General features: G+C 41.4%; 1 protein-coding gene across 3 annotated transcripts in view; it reads left to right on the top strand.

Moving 5' to 3' along the window:
• The first annotated feature begins 867 nt into the window (after positions 1–867).
• The window catches only part of CYBRD1 (cytochrome b reductase 1), a 34,882-nt gene continuing 8,725 nt past the window's right edge, over positions 868–27,024 (top strand). Inside the window, exons 1-2 of one of the 3 annotated variants that reach the window (NM_001206049.1) lie at positions 868–1,118; positions 17,921–18,129. In NM_001206049.1, the coding sequence (NP_001192978.1) occupies positions 926–1,118; positions 17,921–18,129 (402 nt within the window). In that variant the 5' untranslated portion in view covers positions 868–925. Of the gene's footprint in view, positions 1,119–1,625; positions 2,916–8,028; positions 8,368–17,920; positions 18,130–27,024 lie in introns of those variants that run through there. The other 2 variants (XM_059875239.1, XM_005202340.5) reach the window with 2 other exon arrangements.

Genomic DNA, 27,024 nt, shown 5'->3' with positions numbered 1-27,024 from the left:
CTAAAACCTGTCTTTTCCATCGAAAATCACGCCCATATACCTCCTACACATTCTAAGGGCTTTCACAATGGCAACAAGACAATATGGTAAACAATTAATTCTTTGGAGATGAGCCACAGGAGGAGCTAGAAGTTAAGGTTCCCAAATGCATTCTGGGAGACCTTGCAGCCACAGCCCTGCCTTCTTCAACAGGAATGATAATTCTGTCGCTTTTCTTGTCCAGTGGAGAAGGGTGAACTGAGTGTTGGAAAGAGGGCAGGGAGTGAGTAAGCTCAGGCCACCAAGATGAGGCTTTCGTCCAAATACGTTTGAACAGGTGGCACTTTTAAGATGCATTTTTATCACATATGGGGAAGTCGAGAGTCCAAGAGGTGTCTGCTTTCTCTGTTAGGTGCTCACTGCCAGTAGTTTTCTTGCTAGATGAGACCAGGTACACACTGTCTCACAGGTTCCTCCTTGGCATCAAAGACAGCCAGTCCTCTAGGTCTGCAGCTTAGGAGGCTTCGTAAGTCAAAATCACACACACAAAGCCACCCGACGGACCCCTCTCTTCTGTTAACCGATTGTGCACACCACTGCCTTACTCAGCCTCCTCTCAGAGAAGGAAGAGACACGGGAAAAGTTAAAGTGGTGGGTGTGGAAACTTCTGGACTCTTGCTCTCAACAACTAACCAGATCGGTTACTCGAGCTCTCGGCAAGCGCAGACACCGACCACGAGATCCCCAGGGTGGGGCTAGTTTCTGAGCTAAGGGCCAGCTGCCCCCGCCCCGAGGCCCCGCATCCCAGGCAGGCCCGCGACAAAGCCCCTCCCCGGGGCGGAGACAGCTCCTAAAAGTCGACGCCGCGTCCCGCCGCAGGCCAGTACCCAGGGGCCGCCGCCTCGCCGAGTTCCTTCGCCGCCACCGCGCGGAGTATGGGGCGTTGATGGCCATGGAGGGCTACAGGGGCTTCTTGGCGCTGCTGGTGTCGGCGCTGCTGGTCGGCTTCCTGTCTGTGATCTTCACCCTCATCTGGGTCCTCCACCACCGAGAGGGGCTCGGCTGGGACGGGACCGCGCTCGAGTTTAACTGGCACCCGGTGCTCGTGGTCACCGGCTTCGTCTTCATCCTGGGCATCGGTACTGGCACCTCCTGGGAGGCGGCGGGGGAGGAGGGGCCGAGGTTCCCGACCCAGTTCCAACCGAGTGAGGCTGGGCGAGGGAAGGGGTGAAGGAGTAGCGGGGGCCAGGGAGCCGAGTCGGCAGCGCAGAGGGAGGTGGCTGGTCCGGCGCCCGGGGGCCGCGGGCCGAGCGGACTTGGGCGAGCGCGGGAGTCGCGGCGGTGGGGCGGGGCGCGCGAGACTCGGGTTCGCTGGAAGACGCGTAGCTGGGTCAACCGACCCGGCTAGGTTAACTGTACTGCGAGTGGCTGGGACGCTACACCAGACTCCACCAAGCTTGGGAGCAGGGGGGAGATGCAGGAGCGCGGTGCAGCCAGGCAGCCCGCGAGCCCCCCGAAAAGCACCCCCTGTGGCACCAACCCTGCGCAATCAGGGGCGCGGAGATCTCTTTAGTCTAGGCCTGTCGTTGAACTTGCTTTGAGACTGCGGGTTAGGAGAGGAAGGCAACGGTGGTGGGGCGGGGGCGAATGGAGTGGGGAGAATCGGCCTCTTGTCTCATCTTCTCTAATTTTCTCTAAAGCCCTGAGCGAAGGGGAGGCCCGTCAGCGGGTGGCCTCACGAGTGAGTGAAGGAAGCATCAACTCTGGTTTCACTCCTAGAGCGTTAAACTCAGTCGAGCCCAAGAAGCTGCCAGGATTCAAAACGGTGTTTCGCTGCATCTCCAGGTTACTGGACAGTCTTGAGCCCGACTTGTTTTTGCGGCTGCAGACTGGCGAAAGTTCCCCTGCAGGGCTTCCTGTTGGGCACTGGCCCGGATCATGGGGCCAGAGATGCCCGCAGGGGTTCCGTGGCCGCCTGGCTGAGTGAGAGAAATGCTTATGTTTGGGACTTCTTTGGGGTTTGCTGCCCGGCCTGCGTTCTCTCGGATGAGCCTGGCACGGAGGGGGGACTCAGTGGATGGTTGTTTTTGTTTTGAGCTATAATTGACAGATTCGTTTCAGGTGTGTAACATGATTATAGATGGAAATACCTATTACTAATTAACATCCATCACCTCACATAGTTACAATTTTTTCCCCTTTGAGATGGGATGAGAACTAGATCTCATCTCACTTAGCATTTAGAACATTGCTAAAGAATATAGTCTCTGTAGCATTGTTCAGATCTACAACATATTATTATTACTTGTCACCACTGTTCTGCTACATTACATCCCTTTAGAACTGGAGGGCTGTACCTTTTGACCACCTTCACTGTTTCCCTGCCTACCTCCTCTCTCGTCAGTGGCAGATCTTCTTATCTTTGTGCATGTGCTGACAGCTTTCTTTTCTTTCAGCTGTTGTTGAGCTGGAGGAACCTCTAGCTAGTGCTGCAAGCGCCATTTATTTGTAACCACTTTCCAAAAAGTGAAGTCAAGGCCTTGGCAGAGAAAGCATTTAGAAAAAGGCAGGAGTAGTGGACTGGGGTTATATCATAGAGAAGAAAGGAGAGGAGAGGAAAGGACTGGGAAACAGATGCCCACCAGCTGAAACCACTAGCCTTGCCTCTGAGCAGGCTGCCTTTTCTCCACCAGTATTTAACTTTCCCCAAACAAACAAGAGATCAAAAAAGCACCGACCTCATTCCTAAAGAAAAGATTTTTGTTTCCGATTAAAACTTGGGCAGCAGCCTTGGCCAGTGTGGCTGGATAGTGGCATGTTCCCACTCTGGGAGGTAGAGGAAGCTGCTGCCAGTGTCCAGCTATGGAGACTTCCCTGGTGTGAGATTGGCATCCACCCCGGTGTGAATACCACTGGACGGCTGAGTCGTTCGTTGCGTAAGTCTCAAGTTATTTTGCCACTAAACTAAAATGAGAAAAACATACTCGAGTTCCAAAGTCACTGTTGGCAGAAGCACTATTTCCTTCCTGGTGGAGCCCTCAAGTTTGGCTGGAGCTGTCAAAATCTTCTGTTTGCTCAAAGCAGTAGAAACACTCTTCATCTCTTCCAACCTAGTCCTCTGAGCAGCACCTAATACTAAGAAACTTTACCGAGGGGCTACAAGATCTTCTCATAATTTAAGGTAATGGAAACAGGTGATAATACTTGTTTCTTGACTTCTAAAAAGGAGATGGCCTATCGTTTATTGAGTGCCTCTGTGCACCCACTCAGGGCATTAATTCACAGATATATAGAAGCGTAAACTGAGGCATGGAGCAGCTAAGTAAGTTGCCTGTAGAAGTACTATACATGTTTTCAGTGGTTTTATTTTCAAGTTTCATTTCTCTACTCTTAAGGCAATATGCTTATTCTCTGTAAAATACCCTTTTTAGAGAAGCAAAAAGCTTCATCTAAAAAACACTTTGAAACTCTTCATGATGGAGTCCATCACAGTTTTCCTAAAAGAATTTATAGTTTGTCTAAACTTTGGGCTTTTAAAAGTCTGTTTACATTCACTTTGCAGCAAAAATATGAACATGGATATTTTGGAAATTTTCATCTGCTGCCTTCATTTAAGCATAACTGCTGTATTTGTATTAGTTTTGGAATGTTTGTCCTATCAACATTACCCATCCTGTTTACTATTTGGATTCCAGGCATGCAAAACACTTTAATCAAATGACACATTTATTTTTTATTTTTAAAATGTATTCTATTGAAGTATAGTTGACTTAAAATGTTGTGTTAATTTCTACTCTACAGCAAAATGATTCAGTAATACATATATACATTATTTTTCACATTCTTTTCCATGGTTTATCACAGGATGTTGAATATATCCTGTGCTATACAGTAGGACCTTATTGTCTATCCATTCTATATGTAATAGTTTGCATTTGCTAATCCCAAACTCCCAATCCATCCCTCCCCACCCTCTGCCCCTTGGCAGCCACAAGTCCGTTCTCTATGTAGATGACACATTTAATTGACATGAATGTAAACTTTCTCATTCGTATAGGCACATACATAGACCTCATGAATTCTTGCAAGTTTTGGCCCACCTGCACTTCCTCACATCCCGCAGTAGAAAGCCTCCCGTAGAATGAGTAGGAGTAAAGAGTTGACCTTATAGACGGGGGGTGGGCGGGGACAGGGGACACACGTGTTATAGACCATCCGTGTTATAAAAGCCTTTTGTACTGTGTGTAATTGCTTCAAGGAGCAAATTTTTAGGCTATGTTGTTTCAGATCTCTAATAGTGAACATGATGTAATTGAGTTCTGTGATGCACACATGTTTAGAGATGAGAAAAGGGAAAGTCACTCAGTCATGTCCGACTCTTTGCGACCCCTATACAGTCCATGGAATTCTCCAGGCCAGAATACTGGAGTGGGTAGCCTTTCCCTTCTCCAGGGGATCTTCCCAACCCAGGGAGCTAACCCAGGTCTCCCACATTGCAGGCGGATTCTTTACCAGCTGAGTCACAAGGGAAGCCCAAGAGATTAGAGAAATGCTTCACAAATGCAGAGAGCAAACAATATTTAAAACTGTATGAGAACTGGTATATGTCCTTTGAAATACTTGTAAGAAGTAAGCTCTGAAGAAAGCAAGGGTAATACAAAAGTTACAAAATAAATGTCTGTGTATGTCTTTTGGAAAATATACGTGTTCTAAAATAAAGTATAACAGACTATAGGATATTTAAAGCTGAAATAAAATTTTAAACTTGTAGGAAATCTAGCAAACATGAATGAGGAAGTTTCAAAGAGACCTTTAGAAGAGCTTTGTGCTTCTCTGAAAGGAATGTTTCCCATGAAATAAGTATACTGCCAGGAAATCAGAGGAACAAAACTTGAAAAGGCCACAGAAAAGACTGAAACAAATAAATGCTCTCAAAGTAGCTGTTGACCTTCTAAAAGGTTCAGCAAGGTGGAAAGTGTTTTTTAGAAACAGGTAGAAAATTCAGGTATATAAACGTAGTGAAAAGTCTCAGCAACCCTATACTCCCTAGTTTGTCATGTGTAGAACTCTTTTGACTATATAAACTGAGGGAAGAGAAATTCAATAGTGTAATGATCTCAGGTTGGTTTTGTGAGAGACTATAACTTCATTTAAGTCACATTTAAAAGACTAACAAGACGAAATTGAGTGGTTCTTAAAAGGCAAGTGCGATATCTATTAACATACCTAAAAGTGACCAAATTCCAAGACCACTTAAATATATTTGGAAAGGCTCTTGGGGTAAAACCTGGCAGAGAAAGTGCCTCAGATACCTATTCCAAAACCAGCCTTTGGAACACCATAGATAATAAAGCCTATCACTCATAAAGAAACGGGGCTTTTTACAAAGCATAAATATTCAAGACAACCCCAAACACATTTTTCTTTTTTGTTAAAAATAAGTGCATACAGATCTCTTTGTGATGTAACTAATAAAAATGTTTCAGACATGAGTATTTCACTGTTGTGTCCCCAGTGTCTAGAATAACACCTAGAACTGGCACAAAGTAGGCCAATAAATAGCTGTTGAATGATGGTTCTCAGTACCATTGTTAATTGTAACAATGCACTTTTACAGCCACTCATTTGTGGAGATAGTAATGCATTGTTGGGTGTGTGTGTGCAGTCATGTTCGACTCTTTGAGACCCCATGGACTGTAGCCTGCCAGGCTCCTCTGTCTGTGGGATTTTCCAGGCAAGAATACTGGAGCAGGTTGCCATTTACTACTCCAGGGGATCTTCCCAAGCCTGGGATCGAACCCTCAACACAGTCTCTTGTGTCCCCTGCATTGGCAGGCAGGTTCTTCACCACTGCACCACCTGGGAATTCAGGGATAGTAATAGTAGCATCTAAAGGAGAAGTGCCCACCTTTCTTCTCAGTGATCCTGCTGTTTATAGCTGGTTTGGAAGCACCGATTAAGTCAGCCTTGGGGGAGAATGGGCATGATGGTGTATTGGAATTGCATCTCTACTGTAAAGGCCTTGAGCTTATTAGAGTGTTACTGCCTGCACCTCTTCACTCCAGCAGGTCTCCCTTTTTCCTTGTGCATCAAGTTCCCACCCCATTGGATCATTTCCAATGTGTTATAATGTCTTTTATCTTAAAAAACAACCATACTCTTGACCCCTTACTCCCCTTTCAGCTACTGCCTAAAATCCCTGCTTGCCTTATCACAGAACTTTTAGAAATACTTGTCAATACCTGCAGTCTCCAGTTCCTCTCCTCCTATTGTCTCTTGACCCCACTCCAATCAGGCTTCCTCTCTACTGCTGCACCAAAATTGCTCTTAACATAACCAATTGCCTCCACATTGCTAATTCCAGCCGTCATCAATTCTCAGTCCTCATCTTGCTTGACCAAAAAGCAACATTTGGCGCAACTGACCCACTATTCCTCCTTGGGACACTTCTTCACTTGGGCTTCCAGGATCCCTGACTCTCTTGGCTCTTCTCTCCTCACTGCCTACTCCTTTTCGTGTCCTTTGCTGGCTCCTCCTCATCTCCCTGATCCATTAAGGTTAGAGAGCCTGAGCTTCAGTTTTCTGACCAATTCTCCTCTCCTGATCCACTCAGAATCTTGGTCATCTCATTTAGTCTTGTGGCTTTAAACACCATGTATCCTCCTGAATCCTCCTATGTTTATGTTCACCTGGACCTCTCCCCTGAACTCCAGACTCAAATATCCATCTACTCAAACTCTCAACTTGTATGTCAAATAGACATGTCCAAATCTCAACTCTCCGTCTTCCTCATACCCCCCCAAACTTCTCCTCCTATAGGCTTCCCCATCTCATTAAATGGCAACTTCATCCTTCCAGATGTATGTTCATGTCAGAACTATATAGTCATCCTTGATGCCTCTGCTTCTTCCATACTTCTCATCCAGCCCATATGAAATCATATAAATTCCAAATTCAAAATATAATATTAAATTCAAAATATAATATTAACCAAATTCTGACCACTGACTATTTTCTCCCTCCCTCCCTACTTCTCTTCCTCCCTTCTTTCTTATCTTCCATTTGAATGTAAGCTCCTTTGTCTGTCTTCTTCACTGCTGTATCCATGGTGGGCAGAAAATTACCTAACATGTAATTGGCATTCAATAAATATTCACTAAATTAATGAAAATTTGGCCAGTCCTTTAAACTGGGGGTCATAGATACAAGGATGGCATATAAAGTGAATATGTGAAGTGGGTTGGGTGTGTAGCACCCACCAGAATGTCTTCCTGGCTTTAAATATTCAAACACACAAATTCCTGGTCCACACTGGACACCAGTCTATGCAGGAGGAATGTAGGACAAGAACCGGAGTTTGCTATCAGGGCAGTGACAGGTGCTCCTTAGTGGGCATCCTTGCAGCGTAAATCCCTCCATCAGCTCTCCTGTCCCCAGGTGACTGTCCAGACATCAGGAGATGAGATCTCCATTGATGGGATTGGGGCTTAAGGTCCCATGGCCCGCATGGGACCTTAAGATTTACTGAACCGAAATCTCTTGTAAATGCTCTATGGACCTGGTTTCTAGTGCCCCTGAAAACAATACATGGTGAGTTGAACAGTGACTTCCAAAAAACATGTTCAAGTCCTAATCTCAGTGACCTCTGAAGGGGCTTAGCATCTTTGCAGATGTAATATTTTTATATAATTTTGTTTTTTACTCATCTTTGGCTGTGCTGAGTCTTCGTTACTGTGTAGGCTTTTCTCTAGCTGTGGTGAGTGGGGGTCTATGCTCCAGCGGCAGTGCATGGGTTTCTCACTGCGGTGGCTTCTCCTTGCGGAGCACGGGCTGCAGGGCACAGGCTCAGTAACCGTGGCACATGGGCTTAGTTGCTCCATGGCAAGTGGGATCTTCTCGGATCAGGGATCAAAGCATTAGCAGGGGATTCTTTACCACTGAGCCACCAGGGAAGCCCTTTGTAGACGTAATTAAGGATCTTAAGATTAGGTCAGCCCGGGTTTAGGATGGGCCCTAAACCCAATAACTGGTGTCCTTTTAAGAGAAAAGAGAAGGAAATTTGAGGCACAGACACACAGAGGGGTGGGTCTTGTAAAAATGGAGGCAGAGATTGGAGTCATCTGTGGACAAGTCAGGGGAGCACCAAGAATTGCCAGCAGATACCAGAAGCTAAGAAGGAGGAATGGAATGGATTCTCAGAGCCTCCTGAAGGAACCAGTCTTGCCAGCAACTTGATCTTAGACTTCTGGCCTCCAGAATTGTGAGGGAATACATTTCTGTTTGAAGTCTCTGTTTTTGGTCCTTTGTTACGGCAGCCCTAGGAAACCAATACAGGATATGGCAGTTACACTGCACTCCGGGAAGCCCAAAGCATGGCATTTTCTTCAGGTATGTGTAGACTTTTCATTGTTCTTCTCAGTCCAGACACAGTTTACCAATCAGGGGTCCATTTTATTATGAGCAGTGTTGCCTAATAACACTCGGGAGAAGCCACTGTGTTTACGAGCACAGTTAACCAAAGTTCAGATGCTTGGCCACAGGGTATAGGTACGGGCTTTGTGTGAGGGGTAGGAACTGCAGGGAACTAGAGATGGCCTCCTTCTGGAGAAATAGAAAGCTCTTAGCTCCAGCAGGTTGGGGCAATGTGGGGATCCTGTCAGAGGTCAGAGCTTCTCATTATCCAAGAGAATCCAGATTTAAAAAAAAAAAACAAACTGGTTCAGTCTAAAAGTAAACCAGCCACAAAACCAAAACCTCCACATCATCATGCTAATCAAACAAAACACTTCTGTGGACCAAATCCAGTCTCTATCTTCCAGTGACCTCTAGAGTTTTCTGTCTTGCCTTAGTGGGCTTTTCAACATTTCCCTTAAAAAGTAGAACAATCTTCCCTTTTAAGAAATATAGACCAGATATCTTTGTTATAACTTTTTTTCCTATAGAAACTTTCTTAAAAAGTCAGAACAGGCTTCAAAATGGTTGCAGACTTCAGCTGTACCTTTCTAAGTCTGTTTATTCATTCATTCAATTTCTTCACATATTATCCTATTTATTTAACTAGCATACAATATTTAAGCACTTCAGTTCAGTTCAGTCGCTCAGTCGTGTCCAACTCTTTTCGACCCCATGAATCACAGCACGCCAGGCCTCCCTGTCCATCACCAACTCCCGAGTTCACTGACACTCACGTCCATTGAGTCAGTGATGCCATCCAGCCATCTCATCCTCTGTCGTCCCCTTCTCCTCCTGCCCCCCAATCCCTCCCAGCATCAGGGTCTTTTCCAATGAGTCAACTCTTCGCACAAGGTGGCCAAAGTACTGGAGTTTCAGCTTTATCATCATTCCTTCCAAAGAAATCCCAGGGCTGATCTCCTTCAGAATGGACTGGTTGGATCTCCTTGCAGTCCAAGGGACTCTCAAGAGTCTTCTCCAAAACCACAGTTCAAAAGCATCAATTCTTCAGCGCTCAGCCTTCTTCACAGTCCAACTCTCACATCCATACATGACCACAGGAAAAACCATAGCCTTGACTAGACGAACCTTTGTTGGCAAAGTAATGTCTCTGCTTTTGAATATGCTATCTAGGTTGGTCATAACTTTCCTTCCAAGGAGTAAGCATCTTTTAATTTCATGGCTGCAGTCACCATCTGCAGTGATTTTGGAGCCCAGAAAAATAAAGTCTGACACTGTTTCCACTGTTTCCCCATCTATTTCCCATGAAGTGGTGGGACAGGATGCCATGATCTTCGTTTTCTGAATGTTGAGCTTTAAGCCAACTTTTTCACTCTCCACTTTCACTTTCATCAAGAGGCTTTTGAGTTCCTCTTCACTTTCTGCCATAAGGGTGGTGTCATCTGCATGTCTGAGGTTATTGATATTTATCCCGGCAATCTTGATTCAAGCTTGTGCTTCTTGCAGCCCAGCGTTTCTCATGATGTACTCTGCATATAAGTTAAATAAACAGGGTGACAATATACAGCCTTGACGAACTCCTTTTCCTATTTGGAACCAGTCTGTTGTTCCATGTCCAGTTCTAACTGTTGTTTCCTGACCTGCATACAGATTTCTCAAGAGGCAGATCAGGTGTTCTGGTATTCCCATCTCTTTCAGAATTTTCCACAGTTTATTGTGATCCACACAAAGGCTTTGGCATAGTCAATAAAGCCGAAATAGATGTTTTTCTGGAACTCTCTTGCTTTTTCCATGATCCAGAGGATGTTGGCAATTTGATCTCTGGTTCTTCTGCCTTTTCTAAAACCAGCTTGAACATCAGGAAGTTTGCGGTTCACATATTACTGAAGCCTGGCTTGGAGAATTTTGAGCATTTCTTTGCTAGTGTGTGAGATGAGTGCAATTGTGCGGTAGTTTGAGAATTCTTTGGCATTGCGTTTCTTTGGGATTGGAATGAAAACTGACCTTTTCCAGTCCTGTGCCACTGCTGAGTTTTCCAAATCTGCTGGCATATTGAGTGCAGCACTTTCACAGCATCATCTTTCAGGATTTGAAATAGCTCCACTGGAATGCCATCACCTCCACTACTGTATGCCAGACACTGTGTAAAACAAATGAGTAAGATGTAGTCCTATCTCCACCTGAGCCCTAAATATTTAGAGCTGTCTAGGACTTGAAGTTCAGCTCCTAATTTTAGAGGTCAAATGCCTGACCAGGGTTAAATTTACCACCAGTGATATCAGCTAACTGCTACTGCCAAGTCGCTTCAGTCGTGTCCGACTCTGTATGGCCCCATAGACGGCAGCCACCAGGCTCCCCCGTCCCTGGGATTCTCCAGGCAAGAACACTGGAGTGGGTTGCCATTTCCTTCTCCAATGCATGCAAGTGAAAGTGAAGTCGCTCAGTCGTGTCCAACTCTTAGCGACCCCATGGACTGCAGCCTACCAGGCTCCTCCATCCATGGGATTTTCCAGGCAAAGTACTGGAGTGGGGTGCCATCGCCCTCTCCACAGTGATATCAGAGCCAATACTATTTCTAATCTGTTATAATATTGATTGAGGCACAAGAAAATATAGCGAAAATATGGCTGGTGTTGTTAACAATGCAAGTTTTCTGAATATTTGTAAATGTCTAGCCAATTAATTGAATTTTTCTCTTTTCATACACTATTTGGTACCCAGAAGATACCTTTGTGAGGATTTTAGTCACTTCAAAGAGATGCTTCTAGTACCAAGATGCTAAAACAAATCTTCCAAATCGCTCAGATCACTTCCTTCATTCTGATTCTCCAGAGGTTTTCAGTTTCATGACATTCATGCTGTGAGACAGTCTGAGTACACAGGCATGTTTCAGAGCTCAGGTTCGCCCTGATAGTTGCTGTAGGAATCTTTTCAGGAAGCGTACTTAAAGGGAGTTCTCTGCTTGTACATTTAAACTTGAGGTCCTTTGGGTTGAGTCTGCTACATTCTGGGGTACACAAGGAAATAAATTATAAATTTTAATAGTCCTGTTTGGAACATTCTACCAAGGAGGTCAAAATAATACTTTATTCAAAAAGTTGAGAAAAGTGTGATGGGCACACCATATTTAAGCAGAGTTTATAAAGGTCTTCAATTTCCAGTGTACTTCACTTTTAATAACTTATTTTGTGGTTCACTTAAAGCTTATCTAAAGCTATTAAGTGGGTCCAAGGGCAGAATACTTTTTACTGATTTGAAAGGACCATTTGGTTTTATATGAGCTAACACTTGGGTCAGCAGTTAGATCTGACTGCCTTTCCTGGAGAAGGAAATGGCAACCCACTCCAGTATTCTTGCCTGGACAATCCCATGGACAAAGGAGCCTGGCAGGCTCCAGTCCATGGGTTCTCAAAGAGTCAGACACGATTGAGCATATACACACAACACTTGGGTCGGCAGTTGAAGTTTTAATTTGTGCATTTTAAAAGAGAATCTGCTCATTTTCTGGGAAATAATAAATTACTGTACTTTATTAAGATTTATATATTCAACACATACTTATTGAATTTCTGCTATGTGCTAGGCTCTGTGAGCTCTTTGCTAAATGCTGGGATCTGACCGTGACCTAGACAGATGTGCTCCTATCTTCATAAATCACAAGATTTAAAGAAAGAAGAACTAGAGTCAAATTGTTTTCTATGTATGGGCACATTTCTCTCCCTCTAAGTGCCCTTGTCCCCACATTCACTTTGACAAATTCTACATTTGCATTGTTTGCTACAAGACAAATTTGTGTATGTGGATAGTTTTGTAATGGTATATGGATGGAAAGCTGGTGTCAAACCAGAGATTACATCTTGGAGAATATGTATTTCACATGTCCCTGAGTTGATTATGCTGCTTAGGAACTGAGAAGATTTCTAATAAGTAAATACAACTCAAGTTACTGCGTTTCCCTCTTCATTATTGAAAGAATAATTGTAGACAGGTCTTCCTCCCTCCCTCCCTTCTTGCCTGCCTGCCTTCCCTCCTTCCTTTTCAAGTTTATCACAACAGCATGTTCCACCATCAGCCAGCCTGGGTGGGAGGGGTGTTTGGGGGAGAATGGATACATGTATATGTATGACTGAGTCCCTTCACTGTTCACCTGAAATCACCACAACGTTGTTAATCAGCTATACACCAATACAAAATAAAAAGTTTAAAGTTAAAAAAAATTTTTAACGTATTTTTCACATACATGTGTTCATGTTTCCCCTTCTTTTCTTGCCCCAAATGGTTTTGCCATCTCGGACCTGTAACAGAAAACCCTTGTTTCAGTCACAAGTAGCTGTCTGATAGCATTTCCCCTCCTCATGGGCTTCTGAGAACTTTTTCTTCCTTCTCACTGAACCTCAGGAATGGTGTCTAGGTAAGTGCCAAGCCAGAGAAGCAAGAAATATTTAAATTCCACTCTACAGGCAGTTTTTACTGCTGTTGAAAAAAGCTTCTTGTTGAAGAAATGTGGTTGATTTGTTAAGGTTGCCCTTTCTCCTGACGTTCACCATATTTGGGTTATTTATGCATTTTAAAAGGCACATAAACACATTATGCAAATGCATCACTTTGGAGTTATCCTCCATTTATCCAGAGAGCATTTGAAACTTAGCTACCTTGCAGAACTTCTCTATCACCAGGACAGGTGCTGAAAACTCCGTGCCTGCCTCCTATGAGAGAGCCACTGAGGTTTCCACAAGCTTCCTACTTAGAAGGTGAGACTAATTGCCTATTAGGTTTGCAGGCTTACAGAAATTTTATTCATGAACTCTTTCAACCATACAGAAACTAATAGATCCCCATGTAGTCACCATCCATATTTAAAGATGTTAAAAGAGTTTTGCCATGCTAAAAATTTATCAACTAGAACTTAAAGCTGGTAGGAATAATAGATAGTGCAGGCTGATGAGAGGAGAGGTTGGAGGCAGGCACCCTAACCTGGGCAAGAAACTAAAAGAGGAGATAGAAAATTCTAAAACTAGACTCAAGGACTAGAGAAAACAAAAACGTAATTATCTGGGCCCACTTGGATCAGAGGTAAGTACCTCTCCTGCTTCATAGCAATAGGACAGTATGTTTTACTGATAACCCCAAACCATCAATAAAAGATTGGATTGTGTCCCACTCCTGCTATTGCTAGAGAAGGAAAGCTAGTGGGCAACTGACTTGAAAATCATTTGGGTAAATGTGAAAAGTTTAAAAATCAAGTTTTGACACTCAAAGAGGGTAGACTTTCAGTTTTGTGAAAAATTTGACACATTTTTCGGGGTTCTTGCAGTATGGAGAAGAGTGAAAGTTCTTTACTGGGAACATAGTTGTCTTTGAATTTTGGACATTTTTCAGGTACTTTTTGTTCAAGAACCACATACATGCAGAAAAGTACCTAAATCATAAGGGATGTGTTTTCATCGCATGAGCACACTCATGCTCGCATCATGAGACAACATTCCAGGCACCCCAGAATCCCCCTGGTAACCCTTGAACTCTCCTCATCCTTGATAACTATTCCTGATTTCTAACATCTGAGCTTAGTTTTGATTTTGGAAATTTTGGGTATAATATGACCCAGATTAGGGAGGAAAAGCTGTCGTGATTCATGGCTCATAATTTGCTTTTCAGGGAAACAGCCTGAGTATTTCCCTTATGCATGTGGATTCATCCATTCAAGCCCTGCAATCTAAGAGTCCTTCCCCTGGGTGGTGCCTGGAGGATATGATGCTGATGATGATGATGATGCTGGTGATAGCAATGATATTAATTTAAAAACACAATGATATTGAGCAAACTACTTCACCTCTCTGTGCCTCCACTTCCTCCTCTGTGTAGCGGTAATAATAACTATGCCTTCCTCACAGAGTTGAGTTGATCATTATAATGAAAACAAGTAGAGCACTTAGTATGGTGCCTACTACCTTACAAGAGCTCGGTTTCGTGTGTGTGTGTGTGTGTGTGTGCCCTCATATTTCTGCCCTCAAAGACATTGAAGTAGGATGACAAAGGATGTTGAACTAACTTTTATTTTTTTAATTTCATTTTTTTTTTTTGGCCATGCCATACAGTTTGTGGGATCTCAGTTCCCTGACCAAGGATTGAACCTGGGCCACAACAGTAAAAGCCTGGAATCCTAACCACTACACCACCAGGGAACTTCCTGAACTAGCTTTTAAAAGCATACCTTTTGGGAATTCCCTGGGGGACCAGTGGCCAGGACTTGGTGCTTTCACCATCAGGCCTGGGTTCAATCCCTGGTTGGGGAACTAGGATCCTGGAAGCTACAGGGCAAAGCACCCCCTAAACATATACCTTTCAAGGTGTTGTATTAAATGGCTTGAAAAGATTTATTGACTATAGAAATGATTACCTGTAAAGTTTCTATGTCCTCAAGGAAATATTGATATAATCAATCAACATTTATAAGATAGCCATATATGCACTAAAATGAGTAGGTAGTCAACCTTCAGAATTTGGATTAGATAAAAGAAATCTGTCCTAACTGTGGTGCCTGCCTCTCAAATGTTAGAAAGGAACCAAAGAATAGGAAGATTGACATCTTGTGCTGAAAGCTTTAAAGTGCCTGAATTCACATCTATTAATATCTTTGTAGGTTTTTTGTGTTTCTGCCTGAAAATGGACAAGATAATCTTTTACATTTTATGATCCAATTAAGTTTCTTATACTCAAAATATAAATGTCTTTGAAGGGAAAAGGCAGCAGCTTGTGCTGCTGCTGCTTTTCTGGAATTAAGAAATTTCTGTGACCCATTGCTAATATAATGGGACCTATTTCCAAGAGAGTATTCTTTAAACTTTTCAACCTGCCATACGTTTCCAGATATTTAAATTTTCCCTGAAATGAACATAAGGAGTGGGATGAGGGTAGGTTGGGGCAGGATATTACCTTCCAAACAAAATTAATTGCATGCTGGATAGGGTGGCCATATAATCTATTGATTAAGCCAGGTTGAAAATCAGATTATTAGCAGGAGCCCAGAAATCCCTCGTGCATTCCTTTCTGGTTGCTATACCCCTTCTTCACAAGGGCAGCCACTATCTTGACTCTTCAATTTTTTAAATCTTTTATTTATTTTTTAAAAGTATATGGCAATTAATTAATTAGGTTTTGGCCACCTGGGGTCTTAGTTCCCTGACCAGGAATCAAACCCATGTCCCTTGCATTGGAAGCATGGAGAGTCTTAACCACTAAATTGCCAGAGAAGTTCCTGTCTTGATTTTTCTTATTTCAAAGATGAGTGTTGCCTATTTTTATATTTCATATCAATTGAATCATACAGTGTGTATTTGTTTATGTCTAGTTTCTTGGCATTGACATTATAGATTGATCCATATCATTGAGTGAAGTTCTAGTTTTATTTTTTTATTTTTATTTTATTTTATTTTTTTAAGTTCTAGTTTTAGATCATTCATGCCATGGTATGAATATATCACAATTTATTTATTCAGTCTCTTCATGATGAACATTTGGGAATTTCCCAGGTTTTGGCCACAACAAATAGTGCTATAATACTACTCTTAATACATGTCTTTTGGTGAATGTATGTATATATTTCTTTGGGGCATGTGCCCAGGAGTAGAATTAATATATAATAATGGCTCAGTGGTAAAGAACCCACCTGTCAATGCAGGAGACATGGGTTTGATGCCTGGGTTGGAAGATTCCCTGGAGAAAGAAATGGCAACCTACTCCAGTATTGTTGCCTGGGAAATCCCATGGACAGGGGAGCCTGGTGGACTACCATCCATGGGGTTGCAAAAGAGTTAGACATGACTCCAGTTCAGTTCAGTTCAGTCGCTCAGTCGTGTCCAACTCTTTGCGACCCCATGAATCACAGCACGCCAGGCCTCCCTGTCTATCATCAACTCCTGGACTTCACTCAGACTCATGTCCATTGAGTCAATGATGCCATCCAGCCATCTCATCCTCTGTCGTCCCCTTCTCCTCCTGCCCCAAATCCCTCCCAGCATCAGAGTCTTTTCCAATGAGTCAACTCTTCACATGAGGTGGCCAAAGTACTAGAGTTTCAGCTTTAGCATCATTCCTTCCAAAGAAATCCCAGGGCTGATCTCCTTCAGAATGGACTGGTTGGATCTCCTTGCAGTCCAAGGGACTCTCAAGAGTCTTCTCCAACACCAAAGTTCAAAAGCATCAATTCTTCAGCGCTCAGCCTTATTCACAGTCCAACTCTCGCATCCATACATGACCACAGGAAAAACCATAGCCTTGACTTGACGGACCTTTGTTGGCAAAGTAATGTCTCTGCTTTTGAATATGCTATCTAGGTTGGTCATAACTTTCCTTCCAAGGAGTAAGCGTCTTTTAATTTCCTGGCTGCAGTCACCATCTGCAGTGATTTTGGAGCTCCCAAAAATAAAGTCTGACACTGTTTCCACTGTTTCTCCATCTATTTCCCATGAAGTGATGGGACCAGATGCCATGATCTTCGTTTTCTGAATGTTGAGCTTTAAGTCAACTTTTTCACTCTCCACTTTCACTTTCATCAGCAGGCTTTTGAGTTCCTCTTCACTTTCTGCCATAAGGGTGGTGTCATCTGCATATCTGAGGTTATTGATATTTCTCCTGGCAATCTTGATTCTAGCTTGTGTTTCTTCCAGTCCAGCATTTCTCATGATGTACTCTGCATAGAAGTTAAATAAGCAGGGAGACAATATACAGCCTTGAGCAACTAAATAACAACAAAAGGTATGCATAAGTTTAGCTTAAGTAGATACTGCTAGTTTTCCCAAGTGTTTGTTCTCCTTTAAACTCTCAGCAGCAGAGCATGAGAGTTTTGTTGTTTCATAGCCTCTCCAGTACTCAGTATTTTCCGTGTTCAGCCATTCAGACGTGTGATAGAGGTATTCTCATTTCTCTGTTGACCAATGAAGTTGATATCTTTATTATGCTTACTAGTCACTTGGATATACTCTTTTATGAAATACTTAGAAATACTCTTTCGTCTATTTAAATCTTTGCGCTTATTTTTTCTATTCTTTAGCCTGTCTTTTTCTTGTCAAATTAAGGCACTTATATGAAGAAACCAGACCATAAGATTAGGAATTTAGTTTGGGACATGTTGAGTTTGAGATATTTGAGAGGCATCTATGTAGAGATGTCAAGAAGCCATTGGAATATGTAGGTCTGGAGTTCATAAGTTCTGGGCTGGAGATGAGAATTTTGGAGTCCCAACCATGGAGGTAGCATTTTAGTGAGAGACTGAATGAGATCACCCACAGAGAGAGGAAAAAATCCTAAGACTGAGCCTGAGAGGCATCAAGGTTCATTCGTAAGTTGGGAGTAAAGAAGATGCCAGCAAAGAGCTTAAGAAGAAACCACTGAGAGGCAGGGAAGAGAGGAGAAGCCAAAGTTAACAGAAAAGGGTTTCATAGAAGGGAGTGTTCACTGTGTCAAAATGTTCATCTCGTGTTGGTTAAAAGAACAGCAACACTACATTCTGTGCCCTTTTTTCTCTCTTCAGCCATCATTGTATACAGACTGCCATGGACCTGGAAATGCAGCAAGCTCCTGATGAAATCCATCCATGCAGGGCTAAACACTGTTGCTGCCATTCTTGCAATTATTTCTCTGGTGGCTGTTTTTGATTTCCACAATGCCAAGAAGATCCCCAATATGTACAGTCTGCACAGCTGGGTTGGACTGACAGCTGTCATTCTTTACATCTTACAGGTCAGTATCTCAGTGTATTTCTAAACAAGATACAAAAAGTAAAACAATTCAGATACTGTCGATGTTTTCTGTTTTTCATAGTTTCTTGGAAATCATTTCATTTCCACTAGTCATCATTCAGTTTGTTTCCATTATAAGTATTTTCCCTTGAGAGGGCACCAGAATTCAGTTATGAGCATGATTGTGAGGTTTCAAATATGGGCATATGTATGTTGAGAAAGTGCCATCTCACCATTTCTAGGCTGCCATCGTTCGCTCTTTAAATTCCATGTGCTGGATGAACTAGCACAGGCAAGAGCTCGATATTTCTTCCCCACATTCCCTGTCATTTCTGTTTTCTAAGTTTATGAGTAAAGAGATGAATTTTTGCATCTTTGTTAGATTTTGAAGGCTCAATGATTGTTTTATTTTCATTTCACTCATTAAATGTCTTTATTTATTAAACACACATACTCTTGAGGGCACTATTTTTAAACATGTTAAGGGAGTGAGATAGGAATTTGGCTGTTCAAGGTCACAAAAGTAAAGGTTAATTTTTTAAGTTTTTGGTGTTAACCATTTTGTTGAAAAATCTTTGTAAACTATGTCAATTCATTTCCCTTCCTTAGTACATATATCCAACTCCTGATTGGGACATCATTGTGAACTTACTTTCCTGTGGATATAGGAGAAGAAATGGGAGTGAGTTTGTAAAGCCTCAAGGCATATCTTAGAATATATGAATGTATGACCTTTTTAAATAGGGATCTCTTAGAAGACATTTATTTGTCATTTTTCTTCTTCTTAAGTAAGGATTTTAAAGCCTTAAGTCTTCTTTAATTTTAACTAAATAGAAGTTGCTAGCTATACGGACACTATTAATTATTTAATTTGGATTAGCATGCCAGGAGATAAGGATCAGGGGATTGAAAGGTGCCAGACAAGAGGGGAGCATGGGGAAAATCCTATATCAAACATGATCTTCCTGATCAAGAAGGAACAAGGAAAAGATGCCATACTGGATGGCCGGGCCAAGCCCAGATCTCCTGCCCTCAAAGTTGATTTTCCCTCAGTGTTCTCATCTGGAACACAGTGTCCTCCTCTGCTGCAGTCAGTGGGCCGTTTCCCTTCAGAGTAGGATGGTACGAGCAGGGGACATCCCTCAGTTGCTTTGGGGGTCCCCTTGGCCTACTAGCATCTTTTCGGGACTTTCTCAGCTCGCTGTTCTGCTTTCAGCTGTCTGTTCCCCTCACTTTGCCTCACCTCCTGTGGGCCACACCAGGACGCAGTAAAGGAGAGCCAGAGCGCATTCTGCAGATACCACTCTGCACATTAAGCAGACAACATTCTGCTTACCTCCTGTAACCCCTTAAGTGAGATAACCTTTACGGTCACTGAGGAAGAACAGGTGGCAGAGCTAGGACTCAGGTCCTGGTCTTGCCAATCCTGAGCCCTCCCCGCTTGCTTCTGCTGCCTCCACAACATCCCCATCATCACTCACCTGTGTTTGAGCATCCTCGGTGGAGAGCCGTGTCTCTGAGAAGCCGAATGGAAACCACCCACCCCAACTCTGTGTAGCTTCCCTGTGAGAGGGTTCTGTGGTTCTGAGTACAAAGTTAAAATGGATTAGATGAAATGCCTTTACTAAGTTAGTTATACACCAAAGCATTCTCTGAACACTTGCAAAGATGTATCAGAATGTTAATGCTGATGATCTCTAGGGGGCTCTATTCTAGTTGATTATTTTTCTTTTCACTTTCTGTGTCTTCTAAATATACATGCATTTCCTGTATAACAATAAAAAGCTTTTAAAATGAAAACAAAGTTTCTTACACTAGATCTATAAGCTGGAATTTCTGAAAACCAATTTTATGCTGTGCTCTATATCTTAATGTGTAAGATTAGGAAATATATATTGGAGAAGGCAATGGCAACCCACTCCAGTACTCTTGCCTGGAGAATCCCAGGGATGGGGGAGCCTGGTGGGCTGCCGTCTATGGGGTCGCACAGAGTCGGACACGACTGAAGTGACTTAGCAGCAGCAGCAAGAAATATATCAGAATTAGCAAAAAACAGAATATTTATTCTAAAATTTTTGGGTCTTAGATAAAATGGTTCTCAGAGGAATATAGGCTTAAATGTGTTTATTTATTGGAAAGAAAAACTTAAAATATATAAATGAAGTATTCACTTAAGAAAATAAAAGATTGATTATATCTCAGTAAAACAAGAAGGGAAAAAAAGGAAATAAAAAAGAACAGCAAAATATACAAGGAATAGTAAAGACCCCCTCCCTCCCATCCAAAAAAAATCTGTGAACAATTGTATTATTTTCTGTTGTTGCCGTAACAATTTACCACAAACATGGGGGCTTAAAACAATACAAATATATTACCTCACAGTTTCTGCACATCAGAAATCCATGTTGGCTTGGCTGGTTTCTCTGCTCAGGGTCTCACAAGGCCAAAGTCAAGGTGTTAGCTGGCCTGGGCTTTTTATAGAAAGACTCTAGGGTAGAATCAACTTGCAAAATAGGTCAGGTTGTTGGCAGAATCTAATTCCTTGTGCTTGTAAGACTGAGGTGCTAGTCTTTCACTGGCTATTAGCTCAGGGCTGTTCCTAGCTTCTCACTCTGTTCCTTGCACATGGCCCCCCTCCATCAAACTGGCTTGGAATCTCTCTGACTTCTCCCTCTTTCTCCTCTTCATCTCTTCTTCCTCCAGCCAAAATTCTCTGCTTTTGAAAGGGTTTATGTGATTAGATTGGGCTGCCCATATAATCCAGGGTTTTTCCCCAATCAGAAGCATCCATAACCTTAATTACATCAGGAAAGTGTCTTTTGCTACTATAATGTATTCACAGCTTGCAGGGATTAAGCTGTAGACATCTTTGGGAAAAGGCATGATTTAGCCTATCAGAACCATAAATTTAAAAAAAAAAAAAAATAGAAGAAATTATAGATAAAATGAAAAGCTGGTTCTTTAAAACAAGTAGAATAAAATAAAAGTGCACGTGAGCAAATTGCTTCAGTTGTGTCCAAGTCTTCGCGACTATAGACTGTAGCCCACCAGGCTTCTCTGTCCATCGTGTTCTCCAGGCAAGAATACTGGAGTGGGTTGCCATGTCCTCCTCCAGGGGATCTTTCCAACCCACATCTCCTGCGTCTACTGCATTGGTAGGTGTGTTCTTTACCACTAGCACCACCTAGGAAGCCCAGGATAAAAATAGATAAACCACTGCAAATCTGATTGAGAAAAAGCATAATATACACATCATTCAGAATTTTAAAAATATAATCACAGATACAAAAAATATTTTAAAATTAGGACCGTTTATTAAATTTTAATAATATGGTAATATTCTTTAAAATCTTAAAGAAAAAATGATTATTTTCTTGCCAAGTATAAACTAACAAGTTGACCCAAGAGGAATTAGAAAACCTAAGCAGACCAATAACATGATAAGCAATTCGTCAGGTCATTTGAAATCTATCAGTTAAAAAAGACGTTAGGAGAAGGCAATGGTAACCCACTCCAGTACTGTTGCCTGGAAAATCCCATGGGCAGAGGAGCCTGGTAAGCTGCAGTCCATAGGGTCGCTAAGAGTCAGACACAACTGAGCGACTTCACTTTCACTTTGCACTTTCATGCATTGGAGAAGGAAATGGCAACCCACTCCAGTGTTCTTGCCTGGAGAATCTGAGGGACAGGGGAGCCTGGTGGGCTGCTGTCTATGGGGTCGCACAGAGTCGGACACGACTGAAGTGACTTAGCAGCTTAGCAGTTCCAGATTGTTTTATACTTTGACCTACAAGGAACTAATACTTTAAACCAATCCAGTACACTGGGAGGAAACAAGCTCTTCTTCAACTTGGCCCCTTGTGTACTGCATACTTCATATCTAAGGAGGCAGCTTTAATAATAAACACCTTTACCAACATCTAACAGCAAACATAAGCTTAAACTCTGAAATACTGAAGACATTTCCATTAAAAAATAAAACACTGATGTTTGCAACCTTTGTATTCAATTTCATTTTAGAGGTTTTAGCTAATGTACAGCTAATGAAAAAAATACATATAAATAATAGAAAATTTGTGACCCTTTTTCCTGTTTTCAGATCATATGATATCTAGAAATCCAAGAGATGACTAAATTATGAAAGAATTTGGAAAAGTATCTGGATAAAAGATAGCCAACAGAATCCAATGACTTTTCCCTATACTACAAATAACCACTTAGAATAGGAAGTAGAATCCTGTAAATTTTACAGTGCAGTACTATAAAATTCTACCAAAAAAACAGAAAATATGGTATGAAGAGAGGAATACCATGCTACTGAGAGAGAAAAATTAATATAGAAACATTCTTCCTTCTTCAACTGTATTTTTATTATAATTTTAAACCCAATGAGAATTTTAAACTTTATGCAAAAGAATAAGTGCCCAAGGATAACCAAGAAAATTTTGAAGTGCAGGGAGACCTGCTTTATTCAAAACAAGGTATTCCCACAGGAATAAACAAAATATATTCATGGTCAGAACACAGAAGACAGACAGTATATATAATAACTTTTTCTATGACATTATAGTATTTTAATTTACCAGGGAAAGAATGCTTATTTAATCAATGTTATCATCATAACTGACTGCCCATTTGAAGGAAACCAAACAAAAAGACTATGTATATCACACAAAAGAAAAAAAAGATACCAGATACAGTAGATTAAAGATATGGATATAAAAAAATCCAAAATCAAAAGAGAAAAAGAAAATTAAAAAGCATGTAATCTGTATAATACTGAGGTAGGGCAGGCTATAAGGTTGACAAGAAATCTAGAAGGAAAAGAAAGACATATATGGATACATAAATTTTTTTTAAATTATTTTCATCTCTTAGTATCTTTGGGGGATTGGTTCCAGGACCCTCTCAGATACCAAATTCCAAAGATACTCAAGCTTCTTGTAAAAATTGGTGTGGTATTTGCATACAGGACTTGCCTGGTGGCTCAGATGGTAAAGAATCAGCCTGCAATGAGGAAGACCTGGGTTTGATCCCTAGGCTGGGAAGATCCCTTGCAGGAGGGCATGGCAACCCACTCCAGTATTCTTGCCTGGAGAATCCCCATGGACAGAAGAGCCTGGTGGGCTACAGTCCATGGAGTTGCAAAGAGTGGGACTCGACTGAGTGACTAAGCACATATTTGCATATAACCTATATGCATTCTCCCATATACTTTAAATCATCTGTAGATTACTTACAATACCTAATACAATTTAAATGCTATGTGAATACAATGTAAATCCTATATAAATATTTCCTGGTCTATGGCAAATTCATGTTTTGCTTTTCGGAACTTTCTGCAGTTATTTTTCTGAACATTTTTTTTTTATCTCTGGTTGGTGGAATTTATGGATTCTGAACCTGGGGCTATAGAGGACTGTTTGTATATGTGACCATCACCAGGAACTGCTCAAGGAGATATGGGGAGTAATCTTGTTATGTGTTAAGGCTTAATGTGTTTAATATACAAAACAACTCCTAAAAATCAATAATTAAAAAGTCAACCTAATAGAATTATGAACAAAAGATTTGGACAGTTCAGATAAGAAAGAATTAAATCACCAATGAGCATATGAGAAAATGTCCAACCTCACTAAGAAATTAGAGAAATGTAAGTTAAAATAACAATAAAATGTAATTTTCCTCCCATGAAATAGACAGAACAATAATGATATCCATTGCTGGCATAGAGGTGAGAGGTAAGGGTACGCTCCTACACTGCTTATGGAAAAGTGAATTGCCACCAAATTAGGGAAGTAGTTTGTTAATATCTATTATTTTTTAAAAAAAATATGTATATACTTTTACACAACATTGTAACATATATACTTACTCTTTAACCTAGCAGTCCCACATTTGGGGAGATCAGAAATAAAATGCTGTCACAAAAGGAACTCTAAAAAAGGATTTTTAGTGCAGCAGTGCTTGCAGGAAATGGGAAGCAAACTAAATGACCATCAATAAGAACCTGTGGTAAATCTGTTGAATATGACACAGCTATTACAAAGAATGTAGTTCTGTCTAGTGTGTGATATGTATGCATGCTCAGTTGTATCTCTTTGTGAACCCCATGGACTATAGCCTGCCAGGCTCCTCTGTCCATGGGATTCTCCAGGCAAGAATACTGGAGTGGGTTGCCATTTCCTTCTCCGGGGGATCTTCCTGACCCTGGGATTGAACCCGGCATCTCTTGCATCTCCTATATGTTCTTCAATGTAAAAAAATACTGAAGAATAATGTGTATAGTAAAGTGTCATTTGAGAAGGGGGGAGGAAAGAAAGGGAAAAAAGCATTTATGTGTAGATGGGTAAAGAAAGTTATGGGAGAATATACCAGAATACTATTGTGGGGTTGTTGGGGAATTATTTGTTCTGGGGGAGGGTATTAAATTTTTAAATGCATCTTGTTTTTCTTGCTTGAACTTGTGGCTCTTTTGTCTTAAAATATAAGTAAATCACATGTCACAAAAGATCATATATACACAATTTTTAAAACTAAATAAGCAAACAGTGTTCCCTCAAATCAGGTTGTGAATATTCATGTCACGTGTGGTAACTTCTGGTTGGTTGTTTGGAGACCAGATGAACCATTTCCTTCCTATTCCTTTTCTGGGAAAGATGACTACATTCCAACTTTATTCGGTTATTGCATCCAAGCTGTTTTTAAGTTACTTGCATTGCTTCCCTGAAGAAGTGACAGAAGAGATCACCCAGATGTTCTCAGGAAGAAATTAAACGAAAGAATATTTCCTATCCCCATGGAAAGAAACCAATTCTAAGCTTGCTTTCTTCGCTTTTGATAGGAGCTAAGCCTCTTTCTTAGGCTTCCCTGGTGGCTCAGACGGTAAAGCGTCTGCCTGCAATGTAGGAGACCTGGGTTCGATTCCTGGGGTTGGGAAGACCTCCTGGAGAAGGAAATGGCAGCCCACTCCAGTACTCTTGCCTAGAAAATCCCATGGACGGAGGAGTCTGGTAGGCTACAGTCCATGGGGTTGCAAAGAGCCTGACACGACTTCACTTTCACTTTCAAGCCTCTTTCTTATTAAGATTTACAAAGATCCCTCCCTATTCTTAGTTGTAAAAATTCATGAACCACAAAAACATGCTTTGACAGAGATGTGCCTCTGTCAGATTAAGTTAGAAGTAAAAAAGGGGAACCATTTTCTCCGTGAATCAGGACGAATTCTCCGTAAGTGGAGGTTCTCAGAGCTGCCGCTTGTAGGTGGAGAACAGGAAGTCCCCCCCTCTTGGAGCAGCTACAGCAGCCTGCTTGCTGCTCACTTGCACAGCCGCCAACTGTTGTGCACTTCAATTGCAAAGTATAATTGTGTGCAGGCCATTCATCCACGTTTGTGAGGTCTGTTTGCATTCTTCCCAAGACCAACTCAGTAAACAAACCTACCACAGAGTATGAAGAGCATGGAAGAGATTGTCAAGAGATTACCTTAGCGATCTTGAACTTTGGTTTAACCACTTTATAAAGTCAAGATTTACCGGCCAAATGAAGCCAGGGTCCAGGCTGTTTCAATAAATGAAAAGAAGCAAGAAAGGGGACTAGCAACAAAGCAATACAACCAAAACAAGCTGAAAGTCTTCACGCTTCCTGTGTTTGTCTATGAATTGCAAAGCATTTCAAATTTTAGGCTCTTTTTTTCTACTTGTGACATCTAGCCTATGGGGGATTTAAAAAAAAAAAAAGCCAGTGTGTGTGTGTGTATGTAGAAGTTATGAATCGTAATAAAATTAACTCTCATAATTCCACTATCCACCTTAATTTAGAAAACATAGAACCCCTCTCCCCCTCAACTTGATCCCACATTTTTCTACCTATCCTAACTCCTGCAGGTAACCATTTTCCAGAACCTTTTTCTCATTCCTGTTTTTCTTTGTAATTTTACTACATGCTGTAAATTCCCGAACAATATGTTGTTTACTTTGTATTTTTTATTTTTTTAAGAAACAGTATCATTAAGTATTTGATTACAATTTTTTTCATTCTATCGATTCAACTATACTGACTCCTCTAGCTGTAGTTTAATCATTTCTACTTTTGTATTCTGCTGCATAAATAGGCCACACATTTACTTATCTATTCTCCTGCTATTACACTTTTAGATGATTTTGAGTTGTATTCTGTTTCTGACAATGCTGAATTGATCATTCACATACACATCTCTTGGCCCTCATATGCAAAGGTTTCTCTGGCGGTATTCTTACAATAACAGTTGTATGCTCAGTCTAAAATAGTGTCAACTTGTTTTCCAAAGTGTTTCCAATTATGTTGCTGTCAGCAGCAAATAAGAGTTCACATATGGCACATTGTTGCCAACATGCATCCTCTTCTCACTTTTTAAGTATTGCCAAAGTGGTGGGTATAAAATGATGTCTTGTGATTTTCTTGTTTATTTCACTGGTTACTCAGGGTTCACCTCTAAAAAAAGATACCTGTTTGTGTCTTTTGTGCATTTAAACAATGAGTTTGTTTTCCTTTTTCTTAAAGGTTTGTAGGTATTCTGTGTCAGATTCCTGTTCATTTATATGTATTATATATATCTTCAAGCATTGAGGCTTGTATTTTCTCTTTTCTTAGCATTTTTTGACGAATAGAAATTCTTAATTTTAGTGAAACAAATTAATCATCTTTTCCTTTAGGTTATCATTTTTTGTTTTGTTTTGATGACTTGTTTATGAAATCCTTCTGTACCGTGAGGTCAAAACAAACCAGTTCTCAGGTTCTACTCCAGACCTCCTAGATCAAAAACTCAACGATGGAGGGTGGGGGAGGGGGGAGGTGGGTGGGCCCCGCAATATGTGCTTTCATGGTCCCTGAAAGTGACTCAGATACACACTAATAT

This window comes from Bos taurus, chromosome 2 (assembly GCF_002263795.3).
Source record: "Bos taurus isolate L1 Dominette 01449 registration number 42190680 breed Hereford chromosome 2, ARS-UCD2.0, whole genome shotgun sequence".
Lineage (NCBI taxonomy): Eukaryota > Metazoa > Chordata > Mammalia > Artiodactyla > Bovidae > Bos > Bos taurus.
This window is presented reverse-complemented; position numbering and strand designations above follow the sequence as displayed.